This window comes from Ipomoea nil, unplaced genomic scaffold, assembly GCF_001879475.1.
Source record: "Ipomoea nil cultivar Tokyo-kokei standard unplaced genomic scaffold, Asagao_1.1 scaffold3321, whole genome shotgun sequence".
Classification (NCBI taxonomy): Eukaryota; Viridiplantae; Streptophyta; class Magnoliopsida; order Solanales; family Convolvulaceae; genus Ipomoea; species Ipomoea nil.
In genome coordinates this window covers 3,263,857-3,288,767 of record NW_017619749.1, presented here as the reverse complement: position 1 = coordinate 3,288,767, position 24,911 = coordinate 3,263,857, and the positions used below count along the sequence as shown (strand labels likewise).

General features: G+C 33.0%; 3 protein-coding genes across 4 annotated transcripts; 2 read left to right on the top strand and 1 right to left on the bottom strand.

Moving 5' to 3' along the window:
• Nucleotides 1-11,034: 11,034 nt before the first annotated feature.
• On the top strand, nucleotides 11,035-13,132 carry LOC109169721 (purine permease 3-like). The gene is made up of 2 exons (XM_019318609.1): nucleotides 11,035-11,806; nucleotides 12,628-13,132. The coding sequence occupies exons 1-2, from the start codon at nucleotides 11,084-11,086 to the stop codon at nucleotides 12,988-12,990; spliced, it is 1,086 nt and encodes a 361-aa protein (XP_019174154.1). The 5' UTR covers nucleotides 11,035-11,083; the 3' UTR covers nucleotides 12,991-13,132.
• Nucleotides 13,133-14,809: 1,677 nt separating this feature from the next.
• On the top strand, nucleotides 14,810-16,424 carry LOC109170400 (purine permease 3-like). Its single transcript, XM_019319506.1, has 2 exons — nucleotides 14,810-15,608; nucleotides 15,882-16,424. Exons 1-2 carry the CDS (start codon nucleotides 14,916-14,918, stop codon nucleotides 16,239-16,241), a joined length of 1,053 nt encoding a protein of 350 aa, XP_019175051.1. The 5' UTR covers nucleotides 14,810-14,915; the 3' UTR covers nucleotides 16,242-16,424.
• LOC109170398 (chaperone protein dnaJ 1, mitochondrial) lies at nucleotides 16,244-23,478 on the bottom strand. Of its 2 annotated transcripts, none has more exons than XM_019319503.1 (19): nucleotides 23,231-23,478; nucleotides 23,032-23,125; nucleotides 22,773-22,859; nucleotides 22,563-22,654; nucleotides 22,127-22,210; nucleotides 21,985-22,023; nucleotides 21,762-21,878; nucleotides 21,604-21,645; nucleotides 21,437-21,524; nucleotides 20,679-20,743; nucleotides 20,466-20,528; nucleotides 20,318-20,390; nucleotides 19,011-19,102; nucleotides 18,595-18,666; nucleotides 18,162-18,218; nucleotides 17,411-17,459; nucleotides 17,247-17,316; nucleotides 17,004-17,093; nucleotides 16,244-16,761 (listed from the first exon to the last, which is right to left on the bottom strand). In XM_019319503.1, exons 1-19 carry the CDS (start codon nucleotides 23,285-23,287, stop codon nucleotides 16,662-16,664), a joined length of 1,431 nt encoding a protein of 476 aa, XP_019175048.1. In that variant the 5' UTR covers nucleotides 23,288-23,478; the 3' UTR covers nucleotides 16,244-16,661. The 2 variants fall into 2 exon arrangements, with proteins under 2 accessions (XP_019175048.1, XP_019175049.1); XM_019319504.1 differs by having other exon boundaries at nucleotides 16,646-16,797.
• Between the last annotated feature and the right edge of the window lie 1,433 nt (nucleotides 23,479-24,911).

The following is a 24,911-nucleotide window of genomic DNA, read 5'->3' as shown; positions in this document are numbered from 1 at the left end:
TCGAGTTGGCGGTTCATGGGGTGGCTAATGTTGGCAAATTGCAGGAGCTGCGACTTTCTACACCTATAAGACCTCACCCGACGATATGATTCCTGGCCATCTCATTTTTTCTCAGCATTGATTGTTCTTTTTGCTCGCTGGTTATACTTGATAATTATTTACTTCTTCTTTGCTAACTTTTATTCTGTGCCAAGCGAATAGGAGATTCCTGGTATGTCATCTTCTTCTTCTTTTTTTATGCAATTATAATATTTATTCCAATTCTGTTGATGTTCCCTATACAACATATATGCCCTGAAAACTTAAAAGAGAATCAAATAAGATGAAATCGGAGTCTACTGTGAGGTTTTTTAAAAGGACATTATTGGTTTGTGAGATTATTGGGACACTACATTTGGTGCCTTTTTGGATCGCAGCAACTCAACTTTCATCATATGCATACTCCAAGCAATGGGAAAAACATGAAACCCGGGTTTTCCTGATGATGGGTTTACTTAGGGTGTGTTTGGTTCGCACATAAGAATCAGAATCAGAATCAGAATGGGTATCAAATAATTGGTAATGGTAATGGGTTTTGGTGAAAGTATTTAACATGTTTGGTAGTAGGGTGGAATGGGAATGATTAATAATAGTAGTGCTTGAGAATGAATAAGGGAATGAAACCCTTATGGGCCGTTTGGTTCACGGAATTAATTTGGAGGGAATAAGAATGATATTCCAAAAGGAATGGAATAGGTAAGGACTAGAATAGAAATTGTATTCTGTTGTTTGGTTCGCTGGTGGAATAGACTTTAGGAATTGTATTTCAACGTTTGGTTGGTTAAGGAATATAAATGGAATATATGGGTAAAAGACATAAATGCCCTTGTACAAAATATATTATTATTATTATTATTATTATTATTATTATTATTATTATTATTATTATTATTATTATTATTATTATTACTACTACTAGTAATTCACCCGCGCGATGCACGGGAAAAAATTATATTATTATAAATATAAATAAAAATAGAAAAACTAAAATATTATAAATTATTTTATATAATAATATTTTTGAGCTTCCATTGTTCAAGTATTTATTATTTTTATAGAATACAAAATTACAATTAAAATTATAATTATAATTTTGTATGGTTAATATAATCTTTAATTATGTACATATTCAAATAAACTTATAGAGAGAATTTACATAATTACATTGATTTATTCTTAATTGTATTTCATCTATATTATAATTTTCACAATACGAATAATAACTAAGATAATTACATTTGGAAAGCAAATTTTAAATTTTGTATGTGTAAATTTAAACTCTAATTGAACACATTTTTTATATGATTATATAATATATAGCTATTTTATTTTTCAAAAGTATATTTTTTATATGATTATATAATATATAGCTATTTTATTTTTTAAATGTTGTGCTTTTTTTTAATAATAAAAGATGTTGTGGCATTAATTGTAGCATTAATTATTTCCCAAACCATATAGCTTTATTATATAAAGGATTATTATTCGGAATTCAAATAAACTATTTTATAAACCATAATTTTACCTAAATGTTTGGGCTCAAATAAACTATTTTATAAGCTAAGCCATAATTTTACCTAAATTTTAGCCCAAACTATTGGTTCATCTTCAACCCCTCCTTGTGTCTCTCTCTTCGTTCAATCTAGCAGACGCAACAAGCCACCACCGTGAACTTGGACGGCCCTCTGTCTCTCTACCTTGAACAAACCACCACCCTCAGTCTCTCTACCTTCTTCCATCTCTTGCTTCCTCAATCAGCGACGGCGGCGATGGTGGAGCTCCGGTGACGGCGGATTGAGACAGCAACGAGTAGATCGGCGAAACTCGAAGGCGGTTGACCTTTTTCCGGCGTGAATTGGACGATGAGCAGCAGATCTGGACCAAGTCCTCCTCTTCGGCGAACTGTTGCGGCGGCCTCCAGCGTGGGCAGTGGCATCGTGGCGGCAATATGGGTGTTTTGATGTATGTATGTATGTATATAATTAATATACTTATTTATAAAAAATATATAATAAATAGAGGAGGGGAAAGGAGTAACCCAGCAGTGGAAACGGGGAAGATGACTGGGATGATGATGATGCTTGGACCTTCAACTTTCTGTTCACTATTTTTATCAATATGGTTACAAGTTCAGACAAAAAAAAATAGAAAAATTCATATAAAAATTAAAGAAATGTAAATTTTAGATTTAGTTGAGGGGTAAAATAGGAAATCTTAATTGTAGCCTAATACCTAGGGGGGGGCGGAATCTCTATTCCCTTCTACCAAACACCGGAATAGACCTATTATTGAGAATGTTATTTCATTCCAGGCCTATTCCGCGAACCAAACGGCCCATTATTGTATTTGGGTATGAGTTTTTCAATTCATGGGGTATTCGAAACCCATAGTAATGTTCTAAAAATCTATCAACCAAACCACAACAATCACTTTCATACCTATTCCTATGTGCAAAACCCACCAACCAAACCCACCAACCAAACACACCCTTAGTTTCTAACGGGTGTTCGCTCATAGGGTTTGGGTTTAGAGTTAGTTTTTCTTTTTATCTTTTCATTTTTCTGGTAACTGTTATGTTCCATTTGATCTTTTGTGGAGAATCTTTTTTTTTTTTTTTTTTGCTTGTTAATAGTTGGGCATCAATCCTCTCTTTTAAATGTAGATCCCCTATATTGCAGGGCGGGGGGATTTGGTGTAGTACCTTGACACCTTGTGTAGGGAGCTGCTATAGAATCAAGCTAGCAAAGCTTTGCAGTATAGTTTAATTTCAATAAAATCGTTTTTAGTATTCTCTTTCCCTTTTCTTGCCTTCTCTGTGTTGCATCTTAGCTAATTTTTCATGTTGTTTTGCCTTGTACTGTGCTATTTGGAGTTGTACTTTAAGGGCATTTGATTCAAGTTATATTGCGGTAATTCTGGAATGTGAATATATATTGCAATATTATGTTCGTTTTATTTCGTAAGTACGACAAGCATATTGATTCCAGTTGTTTATCTTGGATTCAAAAATTCCAGATGTTATCTTAGATTCAAAAACTCGAATGGTTCTGATGTGGTTTATTTTGATTTAATTGCAGAAAGTTGTGTGCAAAAAGGTGAAACTTTTAATATTTTAGTGACATGATCTTTTAAGTTTATTCAGTGGAGGCGTTATTGGTTCTTTGTGTTTCAGTAAGTTGAGAAAGTATATGAACAGATACTACATTGTAATAGAGTCAGTAGCACCCCAAAAAAAAAAAAAAAGTTGACTTACTGACTTCAAGCTCAAATTAAATGCGACATGATTAATTTTCTTCAATGTTGTTTATGTTTCACAATAAGGTTTCCTGTACAAGCGGGGACAAAGATATTGCTGCCTACCCCTAGGAGAAATAAGGAAAGAAATATTAATATAAAACGCTTGAGAAAGAAGATCAGAGCAAAACGAAACATTTGTCGGCTCCAAATTTAACAAATATCATTCACATTTGTTGTTTCATATCATATGTTTTTCATACAGAGTAACCAAATAGGCCGAGGTGAGGATGATTGCCTAAGAAGATGACAAATTAATCATGGGGTTATAAATTAATCTCAATAAATTTCCCAACAAATGAGAATCTAGATATACATCTCACAACAAATGAAACATATAGGAAAAAATTACCACGGCCAAATATCAACGAGCGCTTACAAGATCAAGAGTTCGTTATACAACTACGATCCGAGTTCGTTGTACAACTAAGATCTCAGTCGCTACCCTCTATGGTACCACCAGTAACCCAATTGGACATGACACGCTACCAATATAAATGAAGAGGATATGTACTGAAGATGGAGACAATGACAATGCTACCCAAAAGAGAATTAAGAAAACTTAAAGAGAAATTTCACCAAAATTAGTATTTATTTAGACTAAGTATTTAGACTAGCGTTTTTACAAAGTTGCCAACAATTGTTTTAGTGACAATTATAATCAATCTCAACTATATTATCTTGCATTCGTAAATTTAGAATTACCCATTTTAATAAACAAATTCAACATTCAATTACCTATGTGCATTAACATCTCCCATATAATCTTGCATTGACATACTTTGAAGTACTTATTTAAAAATAAATATTGAGCATTATCTCAATCGCACAATGCGCGTGAAAAGCTAGTTATCTTTATATATAACTAGTAATTGTCTCGTGCGATGCACTAATGGATATTCCCCAGGATATTGTTAAATTACAAAGTGAATATCGTGGTATAGGCAAAATTAATAATAGTTTGTGGATATACTAAAATTGATGTATTACTATATTAAAAAATTCAAATTACAAAGTGGATCTCGTCGTATACAATAGTTTAATATACAATATACAAAAATAAGTGTCACAAAATTACAAATTATTGTAGATTTCATAGTAGACTACGTTGGTTGTTGATGTTGCATTTGTTCTTGAGTCGTTGGCAATTACAACTAGAAACAAGATTAACAAGTATGAATGCATTAGTTGTGTGGGTAGATGTATTTATACATATTTTTAGAAGTTATTATGTGTATTTATATTTTATAAATTATATTTTATTATTATAGCTCTATCATTATCTCTATCTCTATCTCTATATATATTAAAGCATAATGAAGTATGGAAAAAAGTTTAGTGTGTTCAAATTTATTGGTAAAATTTTATATTTAATATAATATAATTTGTATATATATTCATTTAAACCTCAATTATAATTAATTTGACTCCACATATATAAAGAGGAGAAATTAGATATAAAATAAAGATAGTTCTTAAATAAATAATCATTTTCAAATAAATAAATTTTTGGTGGAGATTTTTGACAAATATCGCCTGTTATTTTATTTACAAGTTTTATTTAAATACGTTAGCTATATAATTAAAATAGTTATTTCAAATTCAAATTCCTTTAAAAAATTCAAATTTAAATAATAATACGAGTAACAATAAACTTTAAAATCAACATAATAATAGCATAATTAAACTTTTAAAAATATTAAATATTACATTGTATAGTAATACTTACATTTTTAATCAAACTAATTCTAAGCTCAAGAACTCAAGTGCGTTTTTATGTTTCCACAACCATTACTTTCTTTGCTAATTCAGAGGATGTCAAAAATTTAATTTGTAAATTTATTAAATTAATAACAGTACGTGCATTGCATGGGACAATTACTAGTTAATTTCTATAAGAAAAGTTTTTCGAGCCTCATCCCTATCAGAGTTGCCATAATTGTTAAACATATACTACAAATAGAGTTAATTTCACCAAAGATCCATTCTCTTTGGTGTCAATTCTAAATTTAGTCCCGGACTATCGTTTTTGTCATTTAACATCCCAGACTATTATTTTTGAACACTTTTAGTCCTTTTCATGATTTTTTCTATTTTTAGTAAGCGCATTTTTGCCTCTTCATATTTTTGTTTTTGTTATTTTTCTACTTTCAACCGGTTTAATTGGTTTAGGACTTTACTAAAACCGGTTGAAAAATATGGTTACTAAAAATCAGAGGTTACCTAAATTCCTAAATTAGTTAAATTGGTTGAAACTGAAAAAATTAGAAAAGAAAAATATAAAAAGATAAAAATACCCTTACTAAAAATAGGAAAAGTCATGAGAATGACTAAAAGTGTCCAAAAAATAATAGTTTAGGATGTTAAATGGCGAAAATGATAGTCTGGGACTGAATTTGGAATTGCCACCAAAGACAAGGGACCTTTGGTGAAATTAACTCACTACAAATATGTTAAAATGTATTAAAAAAATACAATATAAAATTTAACTTGAACTTTGGTCAAATAATTAGCCCGAATAAATACATAGCATTCAAAGATTATGAATCAGGAACTTTAAAAATTATTTTCTTGCATTTAAAAAAAAAACACAAATTTAGGTTTAAGTTTTTTTTTTTTTTGTTGTTGTTTAATTAATCTTCCTTTGATTATTTAGAACAAAACTCAATATTTCAATTATGTTTTTACATTATTGGAATGATTTAGGTCATTATGATATTAATATTTTTATATGTATTTTTATAAAAGTACAGTTATACATTACTTTAGAAATATTATACTATTATTTTTTTGATCAAACAAAATTATTTTTAGATCATTGTAAGACATACGCGACCTATCTATAAAGTTGTTGATATATATATCAATGCATGCATGATCCCTCCGATCCCACTGCACGGTCCTCAACTACTTCAGCTCCCACAACAATAATCCAAAAACCAAACACATGGCCCGGAATGCCAGAGAAAACGTAATAGATCGAAGCAATAATATTCATGCATACGCATTAAATTAGATCAATGATTCAAAGGCGCTAAGGTCCTCAAAATTGTATGGTTTTGTTTCATCAAAGTTATTATGATGCAAACGTGTTATCTGGCCTGTCAATTAACGTAATAAGCATCAGTTGTATCAATATCTTCAAATTACATCGTAGATCAGATCTACCATGTGTATTGTAGACCATACATGATCCAAATTATGTACACACAATTAAAATATTATAACATAATTTATTAATTAAATATACATAATAATTGAATGTATGTAATATGTTAATCGTATGTATATAATTTGGATTATGGCCCTATTTGGTAAAATAGTACGCTAATAGCTATTTGATCATTGATTTAGTTAAAAAATCAATATAAGTGTTTGGTTAATTAGCTTTTTGTAATTTCAAAATGTTAAAATTCAAAAAACTGCTCAAATTATTAAAGCAACTTCTCAATAATTTTTTGAGAAAGAGAAAATTATATCAAATAACTATCAACTAATAGTTAATTTACCAAATACTTTTTTACAATCAGCTAATATTATCAACTAATTATATTCTCTAATTAACTCGATCAATCAATAAACAACCATTTACCAAATAAAGTCTATATTTCACAATGTTTATGGTCGACCCAGTGCAAGATGTGATGATTGAACAATATCGTTGAAGTATTAAGGCGTCCAGCCAAATCAATAATTAATATGGAAAGCCGCTGGACATTTTTGGAGTAGCTAGGATAGGGAAAGTTCAAAAATGTTGTTAAATACGTAGGGACAGCCGACATGCAACCGTTATAGGGTTCACATTATTGCAGCATTGCACTATGAGTCTATGATTCATGTGTTTGCTATGTTATAATTTTGTGTGGCTTACGTTAGAAATTTTGTATTCTATAAGTATAAATAATTTTATATTTGAAACAAATTAGTAATTGTGTCTTATGTTATGAATTTTTGTGTCTTGTGATATGAAATTTTGTGTTTATAAATACAAATTATGTATCTAAATCATATTTGAAAAATAAGTAAATATATAACATGTGAATGTGTCTTTGTGTTATAAAATTATATACTTTACGAGTATAAATTTTGTACCTTGTCTTTTCAATCTAGATGAGTTCATAATGTTTTGTTATGTGTCTTGTGTTTTGTGTTATGAAATTATGTACTCTACGAGTATGAATTATGTACCTTGTTGTTTCAATCCATGTTGATAGGTGTAATGTGTATGTGCATTATCATTACATTAAAAAGAACAATATATATATATATATATATATATATATATATATATTTATTGGCATTATAAAAATAAAAAATAAATCTAATTGACACTAAATAATATAACATAATAAAAAATAAAAATTTTAATATAATAAATGTTGGGTCAATATATAATTACATTTTTTTAAAAATTTTTGGGTTAAACTTATCCCATTGCATCCCATTTTCTTAAAGCTCATTCACACTTTTGGATGAAAAATTTTGTGGCTAAGATTTTACTTTATTGTAAAAATAAAGATAGAGATTGTAATGTTGGCGCGATGGCCCATTTTGAAGCATATATTATTTGAAGCCCAACTAGGCCCATCACTGGTATAATGTTTACTGCGTGGTCACTGCTCACTGAAACTTCATATGGCATAAATAATTAATGATTAAATTATTTCAGTGTTACTATTATAAGGGCAATTTATATCGTGCACCAGAGCGCACATTACATTGTGTGCTCAGTAGCAAAACGATGTCGTTTTGTATTTTTGTTTTTTGAAAATTTTGTTTTTTTTTTTTTTTTTTTTTTTGTGTTTACTGTTAATTTGTTAAAGAAAAAAAATCATATTTTGAAAATGTACATAATTGTATATGAGAATGTACATAAACTTTTAACTGTTAAAAAAATTACGTGTTCTAATGTACATAATTGTATAAAATAATGTACATAATTATATAACATCATGTACATACACTATGTTGTGTCAATTCCACATCCAACTTAATAAAATGACGTCGTTTTGGAGACGCAAAGTGCACAGTACTATGTGCACCGTGATGCAGGATATAACGATTGCTTTAATAATTTAAAAATTAAGACTAAAAAGATACCAAGCCGTCCAGCTGCCAGATAGTCTACTTAATTGACTTTATAGTATTTGATTTCTTCCGTTATCAATATTATAATGTTTGCGACTCCACGTATAAAGGCAAACTATATCGTACATTAGGGTGCATAATACATTCTACGCCTTATCCCAAAACGATATCGTTTTGTATTTTTCAATTTCGTTTTCAATTTTTGTCGTTAACTTCTAAAAAAAAAAAAAAAAAAATCTCTATTTCGTAGGTATAGAATTCTATAGTAGAATACACATTTACTCCGAACATAATACACATAATCTAACATAATATATAATCCACACAAACTCTAAACATAATACACATAAACACAAATGTTTAAAAAAAAAAAAATTAACAGGATTGGATGGACGGAACGGTGTCTGTCGCGTCAACTCCCGACCAACTTATAAAAATGTCATCGTTTTGGGCCAAGGCGCGAAATGGTGCAGGATATAACAATCCGTCCTGAACAGGCCCTAACTGCAGGAGACAACTTTATGCTCGTACCATACTCAGACTAATTCATGTGTGCACTGTGTCAGCCCAATTAAGAGGCAAAGTGCTAGCCATATTAATTTTTCAATACGAGATGGTTCAAACTCCCAACATTTCTTAAGAGATAAGAGTGCACGACCACTCACGCCAACCAAAACAATAAAAATAAAAAACTTGTACATGAAGATATAACACAAAACATGTTACTCATGAAATATCTAGAGTTATAATAATATGTGGGGGTTCCAATTTTCCATCAATACGACAAAATATTTAAAAAATTGATAGATATAAGGAGGTACTATACACGGAGTATCATTTATAATTTTTAATGCGCCTACCTAACCCGTTCAATCTTGTGTTAGCTAAAAGAATAAATAGAATTTTATCATATTCAAGATTAAGTTATCACATCGGGGTACGTATTAGTCAAATTATATTGCAATATCATTTATTTTTATTTTTAATAAGTAGAAAATTAGCATTACTACTCACAAGCATTTTCCTGCTCTTTTTTTTTTTTTTCCTTCAAAACAAAAATTAGGTAAACGTCACTCACATTAAATAACTCGCAAAACATATAATAGGGTATATAAATCATACTAAAATAATCTTGTGTCAATAACTCGATTGAGAAAATACATGTTAACAAGAAAAGAATTTGTACAGCTATATAATTTATTTTGAACATAACAAAATAAATGTACGTAAATACTTGAATCATAAGTTGTTCAAGAGAAATTAAATTCTTTTTTTACTTGAATCATAAGTTGTTGAAGAGTAATTTACTAATTTTTGTCATGCATGTAAATTTTTTAAGAAATATATCAGTAGATTTTTTTTCAATAATTGAGCAGTAATAGCTGTTCTCGCACCTGATCCCTTATATATATATATATATATATATATATATATATGAAAGGGATCAGGTGCGAGAAGGGCTTTTTGTGCGAAGAAACGCATCTTAAGCATTAAACTAGTTCACTTTAAGTACACAACACACTTAGCACAAAAACAAAACACCTTAAAGAATACAAATCACGCACACACTACTACAGAAATGATATACTACGTCGCTTAATAGAAGGCGGTTTTTTAAATAACCGCCTTCTATTATATTTTGTTATACTACGACACATAATAGACATCGGTTTTCTAAATAACCGCCTTCTATTATATACTACGGCACATAATAGACGGCGGTCTTTAAATAACCGCCTTCTATTATATACTACGACACTTAATAGACGGCGGTCTTTAAATAACCGTCGTCTATTATATACGGCGTCACTTAATAGACGGCGGTTGTTAAATAATCGCCTTCTAATATATATTTACGTCACTTAATAGACGGCGGTTTTAAATAACCGCCTTCTAATATATATTTACGCCACTTAATAGACGACGGTTTTAAATAACCGCTGTCTAATATATATTTACGTCAATTAATAGACGGCGGTTCTTAAATAACCGCCGTCTAATTTATATTTACGTCACTTAATAGACGGTGGTTGTAAATAACCGCCTTCTAATATATATTTACGCCACTTAATAGACGGCTGTTTTAAATAACCGTCTTCTAATATATATTTACAGGGTCCTGAGAGAAGCGACCCGGGCGCCACCTTAAGGGTCCCGAGAGAAGCGAACCAAGCGACATCAGGAGCTATCCAATCGTAACGAGCCTCTGTGGAGGCATCTAATGTAGTTTCAAAAAAAAAATACATAGCATAATTATATAATATAATGTAATTTTATATTATTTTCTTTTTAGGTGAAAAATATATGTATAGACGGCGGTTCCTCAAGACAACCACGATCTATACATATGTATAGACGGCGGTTCTTACATTGAACCGCCGTCTATTCATATGTATAGACGGCGGTTCTTATATTGAACCGCTGTCTATACATATGAATAGACGGCGGTTCCTCAAGAAAAGCGCCGTCTATACATATAATTATTGAGATTACACGACATACATCGTGAGATTAGACGGCGGTTAGCAACCGCCGTGTACCGGCACAACAGCACGGAACTTAATTATATATATATATATATATATATATATATATATATATATATATATATGTGGCCATGCTGCCACTTTTGACTTCCGAGTGAGATCTGAAAGCATTGAAAATGGAGGGCCAAACGAGAACAACAATGAGGAGAATCCTCCTTTTCTTGTCCTGTATAATCTTATCCATCGGAAACTGCGGCGGCCCTTTGCTCATACGCCTCTACTTCCTCCGAGGCGGCAACCGGATATGGTTTTCCAGCTGGCTACAAACCGCCGGCTTCCCGGTCATTTTCATCCCGCTTCTCGTATCTTATCACCGCCGCCGGCGAGCTTGTAGCGATGAAAGCTCCAAAAGCAGGAAGTTCTTCCTAATCACACCGTTTTTGTCCATCGCCGCCGCACTACTCGGCGTTCTCGTAGGCGTGGACAACTATTTCTACTCCTACGGCATGGCAAAGCTTCCTGTGTCGACCTCGTCTCTCATCGTAGCCACCCAGCTGGTCTTCACGGCCGGATTCGCTTTCCTCCTCGTGAAGCAAAAGTTCACGGCGTTTTCGACAAACGCCGTGGTATTATTGACAGTCGGGGCGGTGGTGTTGGGGCTCCGAGCCGGAAGTGACCGCCCGGCTGGAGAGTCAAACAAGGCCTATCTTTTAGGGTTCGTGATGACTGTGGCTGCGGCGGCGTTGTATGGGTTGATTCTGCCATTGATAGAGCTGAGTTATTTGAAGGCCAAGCTGCAGGCAGTTAGCTTTAGTTTAGTGTTGGAATTTCAGATGATTATGGGTTTTGTCGGTACTATTTTCTCCACTGTCGGAATGGTCATAAACAAGGATTTTGAGGTACGTACCCGAATAACCTTTCACTTTTCTGAATATTTTTTGAGTGGCGAAACAATCTTGATATGTATTATGTAAATTTGACCCATTGTGCGTGACTCAAGTTAGCAAAAGTTATAAAATGTAAACTTTGTTCATAACTAACCGGTTTAAGGGTCACACTTATGTGGTACCGTCTCACGGATCTTTATCTGACAGATCGGGTCGGGTTAATATGCAATTGTAATACTTATAGTAGCAAATCTAATATTAATTAGAATAAAATGTTTGTTACCATAATATATACTTTTACTCTCACAAAATTTTGATGTTGACATTTTTATTGTGATCCACAAAATGAAGATAACTTATCATAAATTATCACATCATGGAGTAAAAGCTAACCAGTAAAAATATGAAGTACATGTAGTTGAACTCATATTTTAATGAACCTAGAAAGGGAGGAATATAAATATAACCTGCAGAATAAGTTGCTCGATCAATTGGTTTAGAGTGATAAATTATGTGTGATAACATCAGACTGAGCCCTAACAATATCATGTGAGAGTTTCACACGATATAGTGTGCTATGAGCATTGATCCTCTTACCTAATGTGTCAAAGTATAGCATACTAGTCATCAAGACATAATTAGTGGTCAAAAGGTTGAGTTTAAACATAGACCTAACAAATAAGCCACTTTAAATCCTCAATGTGAAAAGATCTTAGCCTTAAGACAAATCCCATAATTTATCTCTCTCACAATCCGCGTAGCCCTCAGGTTTAGTAGGTTTAAACCTGAAGTATAGCATACAACAGTAATAATATAGGTATTGAATTTGACAGGTAATTCCAAGGGAGGCAAGGGAATTTGAACTGGGAGTAACAAAATACTACGTATTAGCCGTATTTACTGCGATTGTATGGCAATTCTTCTTTGTGGGAGCTCTTGGAGTCATCTCCTACGGTTCATCATTGCTCTCAGCTCTCATAGTCGCGGTTCTGCTCCCCGTAACGGAGATCTTGGCCGTCATCTTCTACCATGAGAAGTTCGAAGCCGAGAAAGGCATCTCTCTGTTCCTCTCAATCTGGGGATTTGTTTCTTATTTTTACGGCGATATTAAGAATACCAAAAAAGATAATAATGAATCATCTGCAGAAACAGAGATGACCAGTGCTCCAACCGTTGCTTCCACGCAAGCAGTATAAAAGAACCTAAGCTATCCTAGCTTCTTTTCATATGTATGAAAATATATGTATGTGCGTGCATGTGTACTGTTAGTTGTACTTTAAAGTTTAAAGGCTTTGACCAGTTTGGTAAATGACTATTAGCTTATTGGGTTAATTAAAAGGTATAACTAGTTGTTAATATTAGCTGATTGTAAAAAGGTAATTAAAAAAGTTGTTTTAAATTTTAGCATTTTGAAATTACAAAAAATTAATTAACCAAACACTTATATTGATTTTTTAACCAAGTCAAACAATTAATAATAATAAAATAAATTAAAATTGACTGATAAACTAACTATTTTACCAAATAAGGCTTTTGGTCTCTTGTCATGTGTCTTTGGGGCTTCGTTGCGGCAAATTATTGTGTGGACCATGGTCCACACAATGTTATGTGGACCATAACAAAAAGTACATTTTTAATATACTAAATGTACATTATTTTTGTACTGAATGTATATTATTTTTGCATTGAATATACATTATTTTACAGTAGACAAAATATGGTCCACACAATGGCAAATTATGTTGTGCATCCGTGAGATGCAAAAACGACATCGCTTTGACTAAAAACGCTCGTCCCACTAAAAAAAATTCAGTTTCGATTCTCAGCAACAGCATTATGTTGTTCATTCATTCTAGATTTTTAGTTTATTCATTCTGGATTTTTAGTTATGACATTATGAATGTATAGTTATTCAATTCTAGATTTATAGTTATGAAGTTATGGATGTATAGTTATGCAATTCTGAATGTATAGTTATGAAGTTATGGATGTGTAGTTATGCAATTATGGATATATAGTTATTAAGTTGGATGTGTAGTTATGCATGCAATTCTGGATTTATAGTTATGAAATTATGGATGTATAGTTATGCAATTCTGGATGTATAGTTATGAAGTTATGGATGTGTAGTTATGCAATTATGGATGTATAGTTATGAAGTTATGGATTTATTTATTTTTTAAGTCGACATCAAAACGACGTCGTTTTTGTATTTGTGTGCACCATGCATGGTGCACACTGATGCACAACGCTTCCCACACAATATAGTGGGCCATATTTTTGTAGTGAATGTATATGGTCCATACAATATAGTGGTACATTATTTTTGTACTGAATGTATATTATTTTTGTACTGAATATACATTATTTTACACTAGACGACGTGTGTGGACCATGGGACACAATAAATGATTGGAGGACCGTGTGTTTGGCCAACTCACTCTGGCAGAATGTGTTTTTGAAGATTTTTGCATTTTTGGATGAGTTACACAGTGACACACCCACTTGTATTGCCGGGCATGACCCAATACGACTCTTGGAGTGCTCCAATTCAATAATTGCTCTTATTCCTTGTGCTTCAATATATGGTCCACTTGACTCATCTCTTCTTCCAAATGCATGGAAATCAATATTTTTGCTTGGATGATGGAAATTGCACCTAATTAATTAATTAAGGGTGTGTTTGGTTCATAAATTTATACATTAAAAATGGGAATAAAAATCACAATTAGTGTTTGATTCAGAACTTTTTAAAACACAATTATAAATTTTGATTACTTCTTCAAATTCTATTTCCTTTTTTTTTTTTTTTTTGAAATTTCAAATTCTATTCCCTAATTAAATAGGGAACTAATACACTCTAAGTAAACAAAGCAAATAAGGATTATTTTAGACATGATACTTATAGTTTAAGCGCAAAATAAATGTTAAATATAGGGTAAATTATGATCTAAAAAACATAAACTTATCATGTAATTGTAGTTATATGAACCTTCCATAATTATTAGTTTTGGATAGTTAGTAATTAGTTATTGGGTCGTTTATGTGGTTGATTTTATTTGTAATTTTTACACATATATATTCTTTGAGAATGGAAACTCAAAGGATATGATGCAACAAGATGAGGACAATCTTCCTTTTATTCAACACTATATTATTGGCAATCGGGAACTGCGGTGGCCCTTTGCTCCTCCGCCTCTACTTCCTCCGAGGCGGCGCCCGTTTATGGTTTTCCACGTGGCTGCAAACCGCCGCCTGGCCGGTCGTTTTCATCCCACTCCTCATCTCCTACCTCCGCCGGCGCCGCCGTAGGAGTGACGTCGACTCCAACACCAAGTTCTTCCTTATGACGCCGTGTCTTTTCATCTCCGGCGCACTCATCGGCCTTCTCGTGGGCCTCATGAACTATCTCTACACCTACGGCGTCGCCAAGCTTCCCGTTTCCACGTCGTCCCTCATCGTCAGCTCCCAGCTGGCATTCACGGCGTTGTTCGCTTTCTTCCTCGTGAAGCAACACTTCACCGCCTTCTCGGTGAACTCCATCGTGTTGCTGACCGCCGGGGCGGTGGTTTTGGGTCTCCGAGCCGGAAACGACCGGCCTGCCGGGGAGTCGAACAAGGAGTACGGTTTGGGGTTTGTGTTGACTCTTGGGTCGGCGGCTTTGTATGGGTTGATTATGCCGTTGGTGGAGTTGATTTACAACAAGGCTAATACACCCATTGGTTATATTTTGGTGTTGGAATTTCAGATGGTTGTGTCTCTTGCTGCCACTCTTTTCTGCTCGGTTGGAATGTTCATAAACCATGACTTCCAGGTTAACTTCTTCATTCTATCTTCATCAATAATATATATAATATATAAACACATGCATGCATAATTACCTTTTTTTTTAGGAACTAAAACCTAAAAAAATGTTCACTAGATAAACCTCGCTCATAAATAACTAATTGCGAGATCTGGCTCTGAGTGGATGATCTGGCTCTGATACCAAACTGAAAGTCTAAGCTGATAGTTGGATTGCATATTAATGGTTATATACTCAAAAATGATTACTTTTTTGTATTGTTTATTTATATATTATATACAGGTGATCCCAAGGGAAGCAAGAGAATTTGAATTGGGTGCAGCAAAATATTACATATTAGTGATATGCAGTGGGATTATATTCCAATTTTTCCTGATAGGAGCCCTTGGGGTGATCTGCTACGGTTCATCTTTGCTCTCCGTCGTCATCAACACCGTTCTCCTCCCAGTGACGGAGCTTCTCGCCGTGATTTTATTCCACGAGAAGTTCCAGCCGGAGAAGGGCGTCTCTCTTTTCCTGTGCCTCTGGGGATTTGTTTCTTATTTTTACGGAGAGATGAAACGCAATAAAGACATGGAGGAGAAGGAGAAGAACCAAACCCCACAAACGACAGAGATGACTCCCACATCACATGTGGCCTGAAATTCAAACAATCATCAAGGATGAAGCTACACGCCTCTTTAATTTTCATTGTAATAATTCCAATAGTCACAGTCTACAACTAACTTGTCATGTTATATGTCAAATCTTCACCATCAAGTGTAGTGTTTACATTGGCCACCAAAAACAATAATCTGTACCTCAATTAATAATCTTTTTATCTAATACGCGTATATAAAAAGTCAAAACTCTTTCACCACCAAATGGCAGGGTCAGTAAACTTTTAGAGCTTGAACTGTGCGGAAGAAGATGACACCACAAAATTCTAGTTGCAGCCAATCCCCGGATAAAAGACTGCCAAAGTCAAATATGATCGAGATGATGTTGATGAGTTACCACCTTGCCATCACAGGTTGTCTGTCTTCTAGTCGTGATTCTATCTTTTGCAATCGGCGTCGGTCTTCAGAATAGGATTTTGTTTAGCAGCAGGAGAATTAAGATGAGAAGGGAGAGCTCGACTGCAAACTTGGGAGTAATGATGTGTTCAACCACATGATTCCACCTGTAAGTTCAACCAGTACAGAGCTGCTGATAAAGCCTGTAATACCATTCAAGAATGCTCGCCACATTCAGAATGGTTAAAGATGTCTACAATGGTGTATATGCAATGAACACTAGAGGACTGCAAACTTAAAATGGAGTCTAACATCCTAATTGACAACTAACATGCTGAAAATTGGACGGCACAAAATGGAGTGAACAACAAAATAGAAAGAGATTATTTGAGTAAATGAGCAAACTCACCAATTTCCTTGTGAATACATGTTATCTCCATTATCAATTTCCTCCTTGGCAAATTCTTCAAGTATTGCTCGTTGTTTATCATTTAATTCTCTGGAAACAAGTTAAAACAATAATAAAGAAAAAGCATTTAACATTGTCTGCAGTATGCATCTCAAAAGACTTCCCAAACAAAAAAAATGAATCATAAGATTTACATAGAACATATAATTACCAACACCAACAACAAATGTATAAGAGAATTACGTTGGAAATCTTATGCGGAATCTCACATACTGATCTCCATGTTTTACAACAAAGCCACTCCTTGGCAAGCCTAATCAATATGGGGCATGTATTCAGTGCAAATTCAAAACTAAGAGTAAGAATGGTGATTTCAAAATTAAGATCCCATAAAAAGATCATCATACCTTTGCCTCTGAGTACCAGAAGTTGACCAGGCTGAACACCCTTTGGTATCTAAGGGGACCAGAATGAAAAGTGAAAGGTAACCTTTAGTAAATGGTTAACAGTAAAAAGATCAAGATAATGGCCTTAATCAACATTAATAGGCACTAACATATTGAAAAGTTTAGTCACCATAAAAATGCAGCCAATGAAATTAACTTTTGGACTAAAGATTATAAGAATAGTAACATTTCAATTTCAAAACAAATTTAAACTGGTTTATCCAAATCTAAACAATAGTTGGGAAAAATCAAAACTAACTAAAATAGATGTTGGAAAGAGAACTTCTTCCTCACTATCAACCGCACATATATATTAAGAATTTTCAGTTGCAACTCAACTTTTAAAGACTTTTTGTTCAAAATACGACCAGAGGATTCAAAATCTCAAAAAAGGACTACAAACATACAAAGAATGTTATGTGAGCCTGAAAACAAGTTAGAAAGTAATTTTGATCTTATGTAGGAGCTTATAATTTATTAGTATTTTTTGAAGATTTTTATCAACAGTATACAGCTTCTATGTCTCAAACATCAGAAACTTTGTTGTTTTACTTCAGGAATACTATATCACAAGGGTAGAAAGAAGTATTAAACCCATAAACAACATCAAGTGGAAAATTCAAATATATAAATCAAAGCTCTATTTGAGACAGAAACATAAACAATGTAACGCAGCAATGAGATTTGCGTGAACAGAATAAGAAAGCCATGCCTTCACTGATGTTGTCCCAGATAAAGTCGGTACCTCAACCTTGCCACCAAGAATAGCCTGTCAAACCTCTCGGTGAGTATAAGGAAATTAACTTGGAAGATGTCTTTCTAATTGGTAAAATATCTGCTATATAAACACAGGAGAATCCTCTAAGTATGCTATTTCCATGTTATCATCCGTAAACTCTTCTAGTCTTGTGAAGATCTTTTTTTAGCACATTAGTTGGGGGGTGAGGTATTTGAACTCATGACCTACAAATCTACCTCACCTATGAATTGAGGAAAAGGTTAATGGTTGATTTTATTTACTGTTCCATCTTCTTCCATGATCATTTATGAATAGCATATGCCTGGTTAAGATTCTAGGCAGAAATTTACTGGACAGGTAAACTGATGAGTTCAAACTCAAGGAGAAAAGAACAGTTATATCTTACTTGTGTAAAGCTGATATTAGCATCAACATAAATGTCAGCACCATCTCTGTCAAAAACAGAATCCTCATCAACCTGGAAAAGGAAAAAATAAAGTCTTCAAGTTGGCACTAATGAAGAATTCCAAGAGCTGAGAGCTACAATGAGAAAATAAGAAATGAAATTATAAAATGAACTACTAATCTAGAACTGGCACATGCAGTAAAAGTGTAAAACTGAGGTGGTCACTCCAAAAATTTAGCAAACAATCAGAAGCCAAAAGATATTGTGATTATGACTTGAGCCATATGTTCTTCATGACAAAGTTAGTTGGTCAAATAAATTAGCATAACTATCCAAACAGAAATCAGAAGAGAAACATGAAATAAAAACACTAAAAAGGTTGAACAAAATGACTAAATTCAGAAAAGAGGCCATGCCTTTAGCTTTATAAACAGGTTGCCTGGTTGCATCCCTCTTCTGCCAGCATGACCAGCTCTTTGTACACGGATAGTATCGCCAGAATCCACACCTTTTTCCATTTTTATTTTTATTGTTTGGGGGAGGTGAGACACCATGGTGAAACCAAACTCATCATTAAAATAGAATGCCAGAGCTCTTAGACCTTTCTACTAAAGAGTTAGAACTAAGAAATTTCAAATTTCCTGTTGTTGTTGTCTTTAGCAGATGCATCAACTATCTTCCCAAGCAAAAAAATAGTGAAAATTTTGTCTGCAAACATAATATACATGTATGTGTGTGTACGTGTAAATACAAGAGCGTGCGCACACACATATATATAGATAGATATAGGCTTAGGATCGCATGAGAACACACCCGCAGGAGAAAACTAAGAACAAATTTCAGTTTTACAGATCAGATTAAAAAAAAAAAAAAAAAAAAAAAAAAACGCGGTGACATTTTCATAATTATCATCAACTTCACTATGCAAACTTGAACACTTAAATATGCAATCTTTAACAACTAAATATGCAAGCCTGGTAAATTTTATAAAATCAATGCAAAAGCTAAATTTTAAATCTAAACCATAAATGCTAAACTCTACGCAGTAAAAAGTGAACTACTAAACCAAATAAATCCAAAAACTCAGTCATAAACTCTAAAATCGAAACCCTAAGTGCAATGCACTTAAGCATTTTTGCAAGTGCAATCTTTTAATACTAAATATGCAAAATGTTAATACTAAATGTGCAAAATGTTTATACTAAATAAATGTGCAAAACTGGAAAAGTCCGAGAATTGCATATTTTAGTGTTCAAGTTTACATAGTAATGTTGGTCATATTTACTAAAATGCCACCGTGTTTTTTTTTAAAATCTGATCTAATCCGTCCGATTCTAAAGCTGAGATTGATTCTTAGTTTTCTCCTAAGGACTTGTTCTCATTTGATCCAATACCTATATATATATATATATATATATATATATATATATATATATAGAAGTGCAGTAAAGGTTAAATGGCGATCAATTATTAATTAATTCTGTTTCCTAATATACTCCAATAATTGTTTTTTTTTTTCATTATTTAGTTGTCAAGAAACTAAGATTTTGAGGAATTTCTCAAATATGGAATGGCAATTTGAGCAAATTTGTAATCCTTTTCTACATACAATGCCAGCAGGAACTTTCTGACATGTTTAATTCAAATTGAAAATACTGTCAGAGACAGAAGTATCTATGTTAAGATCTACATTTAACTACGAAAAATAAATTTTCACACCAACCTGGTGGTATGGTTACTTTAACATCTTTAACACCTCTAACAGCTCCTGATCCTTTGCATTCCCTACAAATTTCCTAAAACCAGAGACTAATAAATAGTATGTTGAAATACTATTAAACAGATAAAATCACCCATTCATATAAACTAACCTTAATGATTCTGCCAGATCCTTTACAACCACTGCACAGAGCCGTAAATGGGGGAATAGTAACCTGATTAATATAGGAATAAATTAAGTGACCAAAAAAACAGAAAACAAAAAAAAAAACAAAAAAAACAAAAAAACAAAACAGACGAAGAAAGAAATTCCAAGCTGCCCAACCAATTGAAAATCAAACCCTATAAAAAAAATCATAACTTACTCGCCCAAGGCCTTCACATGTTGGACAGACTCTTGGCTTTGCATTCAGTGGGTGACCCTGCCCATCTAGATGAGGATGAAGGACAAGAAAATGAAGAAAAAAAATCCCACTCAGTAACAAAATTGAGATCTTCACATGAAGTGGAGTTCTTCAAGTTCATACAACATTGTTTTTCGCTACTAGAGTACTAGATGTCTATCTTGTCTTAGAATTTAGGACTCAGTTTCAACAATGATGAATGTTTATCACAAAGATAGTCTCTAACAACAGTAGGGATAATCTTCAAACATACCTCATAAAACCAATTCCTTCACATTTGCAATGAAATTAATGGTAATTTTCAGAAATGAAGTCATATGGTCATTAAATAACAGGAAGAACTGTACCTTTCTAGTTGGTCTATATTATATTTCCTGAGACAGCATAGTGATATAATCAAGCAAAAAATGAATATATTTTTCATAAGTTACCAAATTAACTGTCAATGCACAAACTTCTAATGATAATATGGGTTTTTTCTTCCACTTTGAAGAACTATAATAATTGGCACTCCACACCAACAAGAACACACACACAAAATAGGGATTGAAAGTGCAAAATGTGAACTTATAATGCCTTCATAATGCCTCCCATGTATTCACTTAGAAAACAAGACAGAAATCAGAAGATAAAAATGGACATCAGAATTGAAAATGCAGTGCTACAGATAACAGACACAGTGATACTTCAATGAAAATTCAGGGATAAAATCTACTTACGACAATAGTCACAAGGAACATCCGCATCAAAGGACAGATGCTTTGTGCATCCTTTAGCAGCTTCACAAAAAGAGAGAGAAAGTTCCACCTTCAAATTTCAAAGTAAGTCATACAGAACAAATTTAAATTGGCAGACTAAAAAAAAAGGAGTAACAAGAAGTACAAACCTGAATATCATCTGTGAAAGTTTCCGTCTCATTTTCAAATATCTAAACATGTTAAAAACATGGTACAATTAGAAAGACACTATAGTTTTGAATGCAGCAACCACGTGAAATTTTTTATAAAAAAAAAAAAAAAAAAAAAAATGTGCGGAAGGTTTTACCTCAGAAAAAATTTTCTGGAAAGAATGAGAAAAATCATTGAAGTTTGCTTCATATCTAAATCCTTCAGCACCCCCATAATCAAAATTTGAATATTCAGTTTTTCTGTGTTCTTTCATCTGTCATAAGGGTGAATACCATTTATTTACAGAATGTTTAATCAAAAAATGACATGGCCATATGATTCTTATGTGAATAAACCATGGGTAGAAAAAGAAATATTACCATGTCATATTGTTTTCTCTTGTCAGGATCTTGCAGAGTCTGAATTCACCTTTCACAATGATAATGTGAAATAAATAAACAATTTTAATTATAGTAATGAACTAACTATAATATACTGCATGAATAAGAAAGAACTGCAAACCTCATATGCATCTCTTATTTCTTGAAATTTCCTCCTTGTAGAAGGATTATTCTTATTGGCATCAGGATGGTACTTTTTTGCAAGCTACAGAATTTTTAGAAATAAAGACATTTAGAAATACTAAACAAGCATGATAAATATAAAGAGCAGTAATATTGAAAAGTTCACTGAAGTATGAGAATAAAGGTTTCTAGAGTGCAGAAAATTCAAAGCTTTTAATCACAAACTCACCTAAAAAGGGGAAAAAAACCAAAACACACACACACACAAAGCAAGTGAAGAAAAGAACCCCAATCTCAATAAAAATAAGAAAATGTCTCATTTTGCAATAGACCAAACAATAAGTAATACCAGTAACTGAAAAATGGATAACTACAAGTTCAAACGAAAATTATCTACTATTCGATTCACGAAGAAAAATTCAAGTATTACTCACTGCATGAAAAGCCTTCTTAATCTCTTCCCGACTGGCATCTTTAGAAACACCTAAAAGGTCATAATAATCCTTTTCCGCAGAATGACAAACTCCTGGTAAATGAAACGGAGTGTGTTGGCATAATAAAATAAAATAAAAATAAACAAACAAATCAACAAGATTTATAATAATAATAATAAAATTAAAATAAAAAATAAATAATAACCTTACCTGTAGAGTGGATAAAATGTCTGGATGATGGGCATTCATTAGCTGCAAAATTTGCTGGCTTGCCAATAATACCGGAACTATACAAAGCTGATACATGAGGCAGAGGCATTGATAAAAATGAGTAAACCCGCAATTGAAACCAGTTCAATTAACAGAAATTCCTACTAACTTTTCCTCATGGATAAATAAATATACTAAATCTTGAAGAACAAGAATTCCACTGTGATGTCTAAAAGTTCATTACAGTTAACAAACTAACATCTACTCTGTAGCAATGCCCGTTGAAATTCCGGAACTGTGCCGCGTAAATTTCTTTTCTCAACGGCTGATTCAGCAACAACTCTTTGCCTAGACTATAAAACATTTTTCAAAAAAAAAAATCAGAAAGCAGTTATATGAAACTACATCTGTAAATATTCCATCGAAGTTAAAAATGAAAAACATTTTACTAGAATTACCAAAATACTCTGAACAAATGATTTTGACGAAAGCCTAGCCCAGCTCAATCTGCCCATTTCGAGCTCGAAGCTATCCAAGCGCCACGATAATGAAATTAAGCTTTGAGAGTTGTAGAAAAGACGGTTATACGACGTCGGAATGAATCATGAGATTGATCGCCGAATCACAGGCGATGAGTGATTGATGACGGGAAGGAGTGGGTTTAGGGTCTGCAGTAGCGAAGGTAGACGCTGGCTAGCAATTACAATTGATCCCCCGCCCAGGTCAAATCAGTAATTTACTGATATCACTGTCTTTTCTTTTTTTTCACAATTGTCACAACTAGCTAGGGATGTCAAATTTAGTCCAAAATTGATGAGGTGGCCTGACAATATCAAAAAAAATATTAAATAAATAAAATTAGGGGTTACCAGGACTATGTGGTCTAATGGTATCCGGGTTGGACTTCTATTTAGAAGGTTGTAAGTTCGAACCTCAGTGGAGGCGTTATTGGTTCTTTGTGTTTCAGTAGACTGAGAAAGTATATAAACACATACTACAATGTAATAGAGCCATGAGAATTCCATTTTTAGTTTTTTTTTTTATTAAATTTGTAAATAACATTTTAATACATTTATTACAACAAAAATCATAAAAATAAATAATGAAAATGAACAAATTTTGTCAATTATTTTAGTTGAACTTTTGAAATGGAAGTTTAAATTATTTGAACGATGTGTACGTTTATTCTTACTACTAGTATACATATACTAGTTTATTGAAATTGAAAATTTTAATTTGAATAATGTTTTAATAAAGTCTGGACGATAAACATGATGTCTTGATATTTTTATAGTTATGGCTAATAATTTTAAACTCAAAAAAAAAAAAAAAAAAAAAAAAAAAAAAAAGAAGATACATCCAACAACCCCATGTGGATAGCCCACAACTTAACGGATTAACCCGATTGCCGTATGTATATATTCTTTAATAATGTATATAGCAGGGCTGGTCAAAGTGGGCTGAAGCCCGCGGGTTAGTCCGCACCCGCTTCGCGATGGGGCGGGTTAGGGCCGTAAAAAATTAGGCTCGCAAAAATGCGGGCCTACTGGGCATGGCCCGCGGAGGGCCAGAGCCCGCGCGGGCAAACCTGCATGGGTTGTGGGTCGGCCCGCAGGCTATGTCATATTTAAAAAATAAATAAATAAATTATATATATAATATCTTTTTTTTAAACCATATATATAATATCTTAATTCTTAGGCAGTGTGTAGATCTCACTATCTAAGAGTACGCAGAAGGAGACAAATCCAATAATTCAATAATCCTTCGCCAATTCTTAATTAAATAATTCCTAGAGTACGTAGTTCTTCGGTTCTCCCGTCTCTATCCGCCTCCAACTCTATCAAACAATTACTAAAACTAAATCATCAATTCATACATATTTATGAATTACTAAATCACCTCCAAGTCCAGCAAACATACATATTTATATATGTACTATACATAGACGGGAATTGTAGAGGGAAAATCTGAAGTCGATAGAGAAATAGAGTGTGCTGTTGAACCCTAGCTTTGATCACCCTTCTACAGTAAATCTGAAGTCGAGAGAGAAATAGAGTGTGATGTTGAACCCTAGTTTTGATCACCCTTCTACAGTTCTGCTCAACGCGCGGTATCGATCTGGGAGATTTGGGCGAG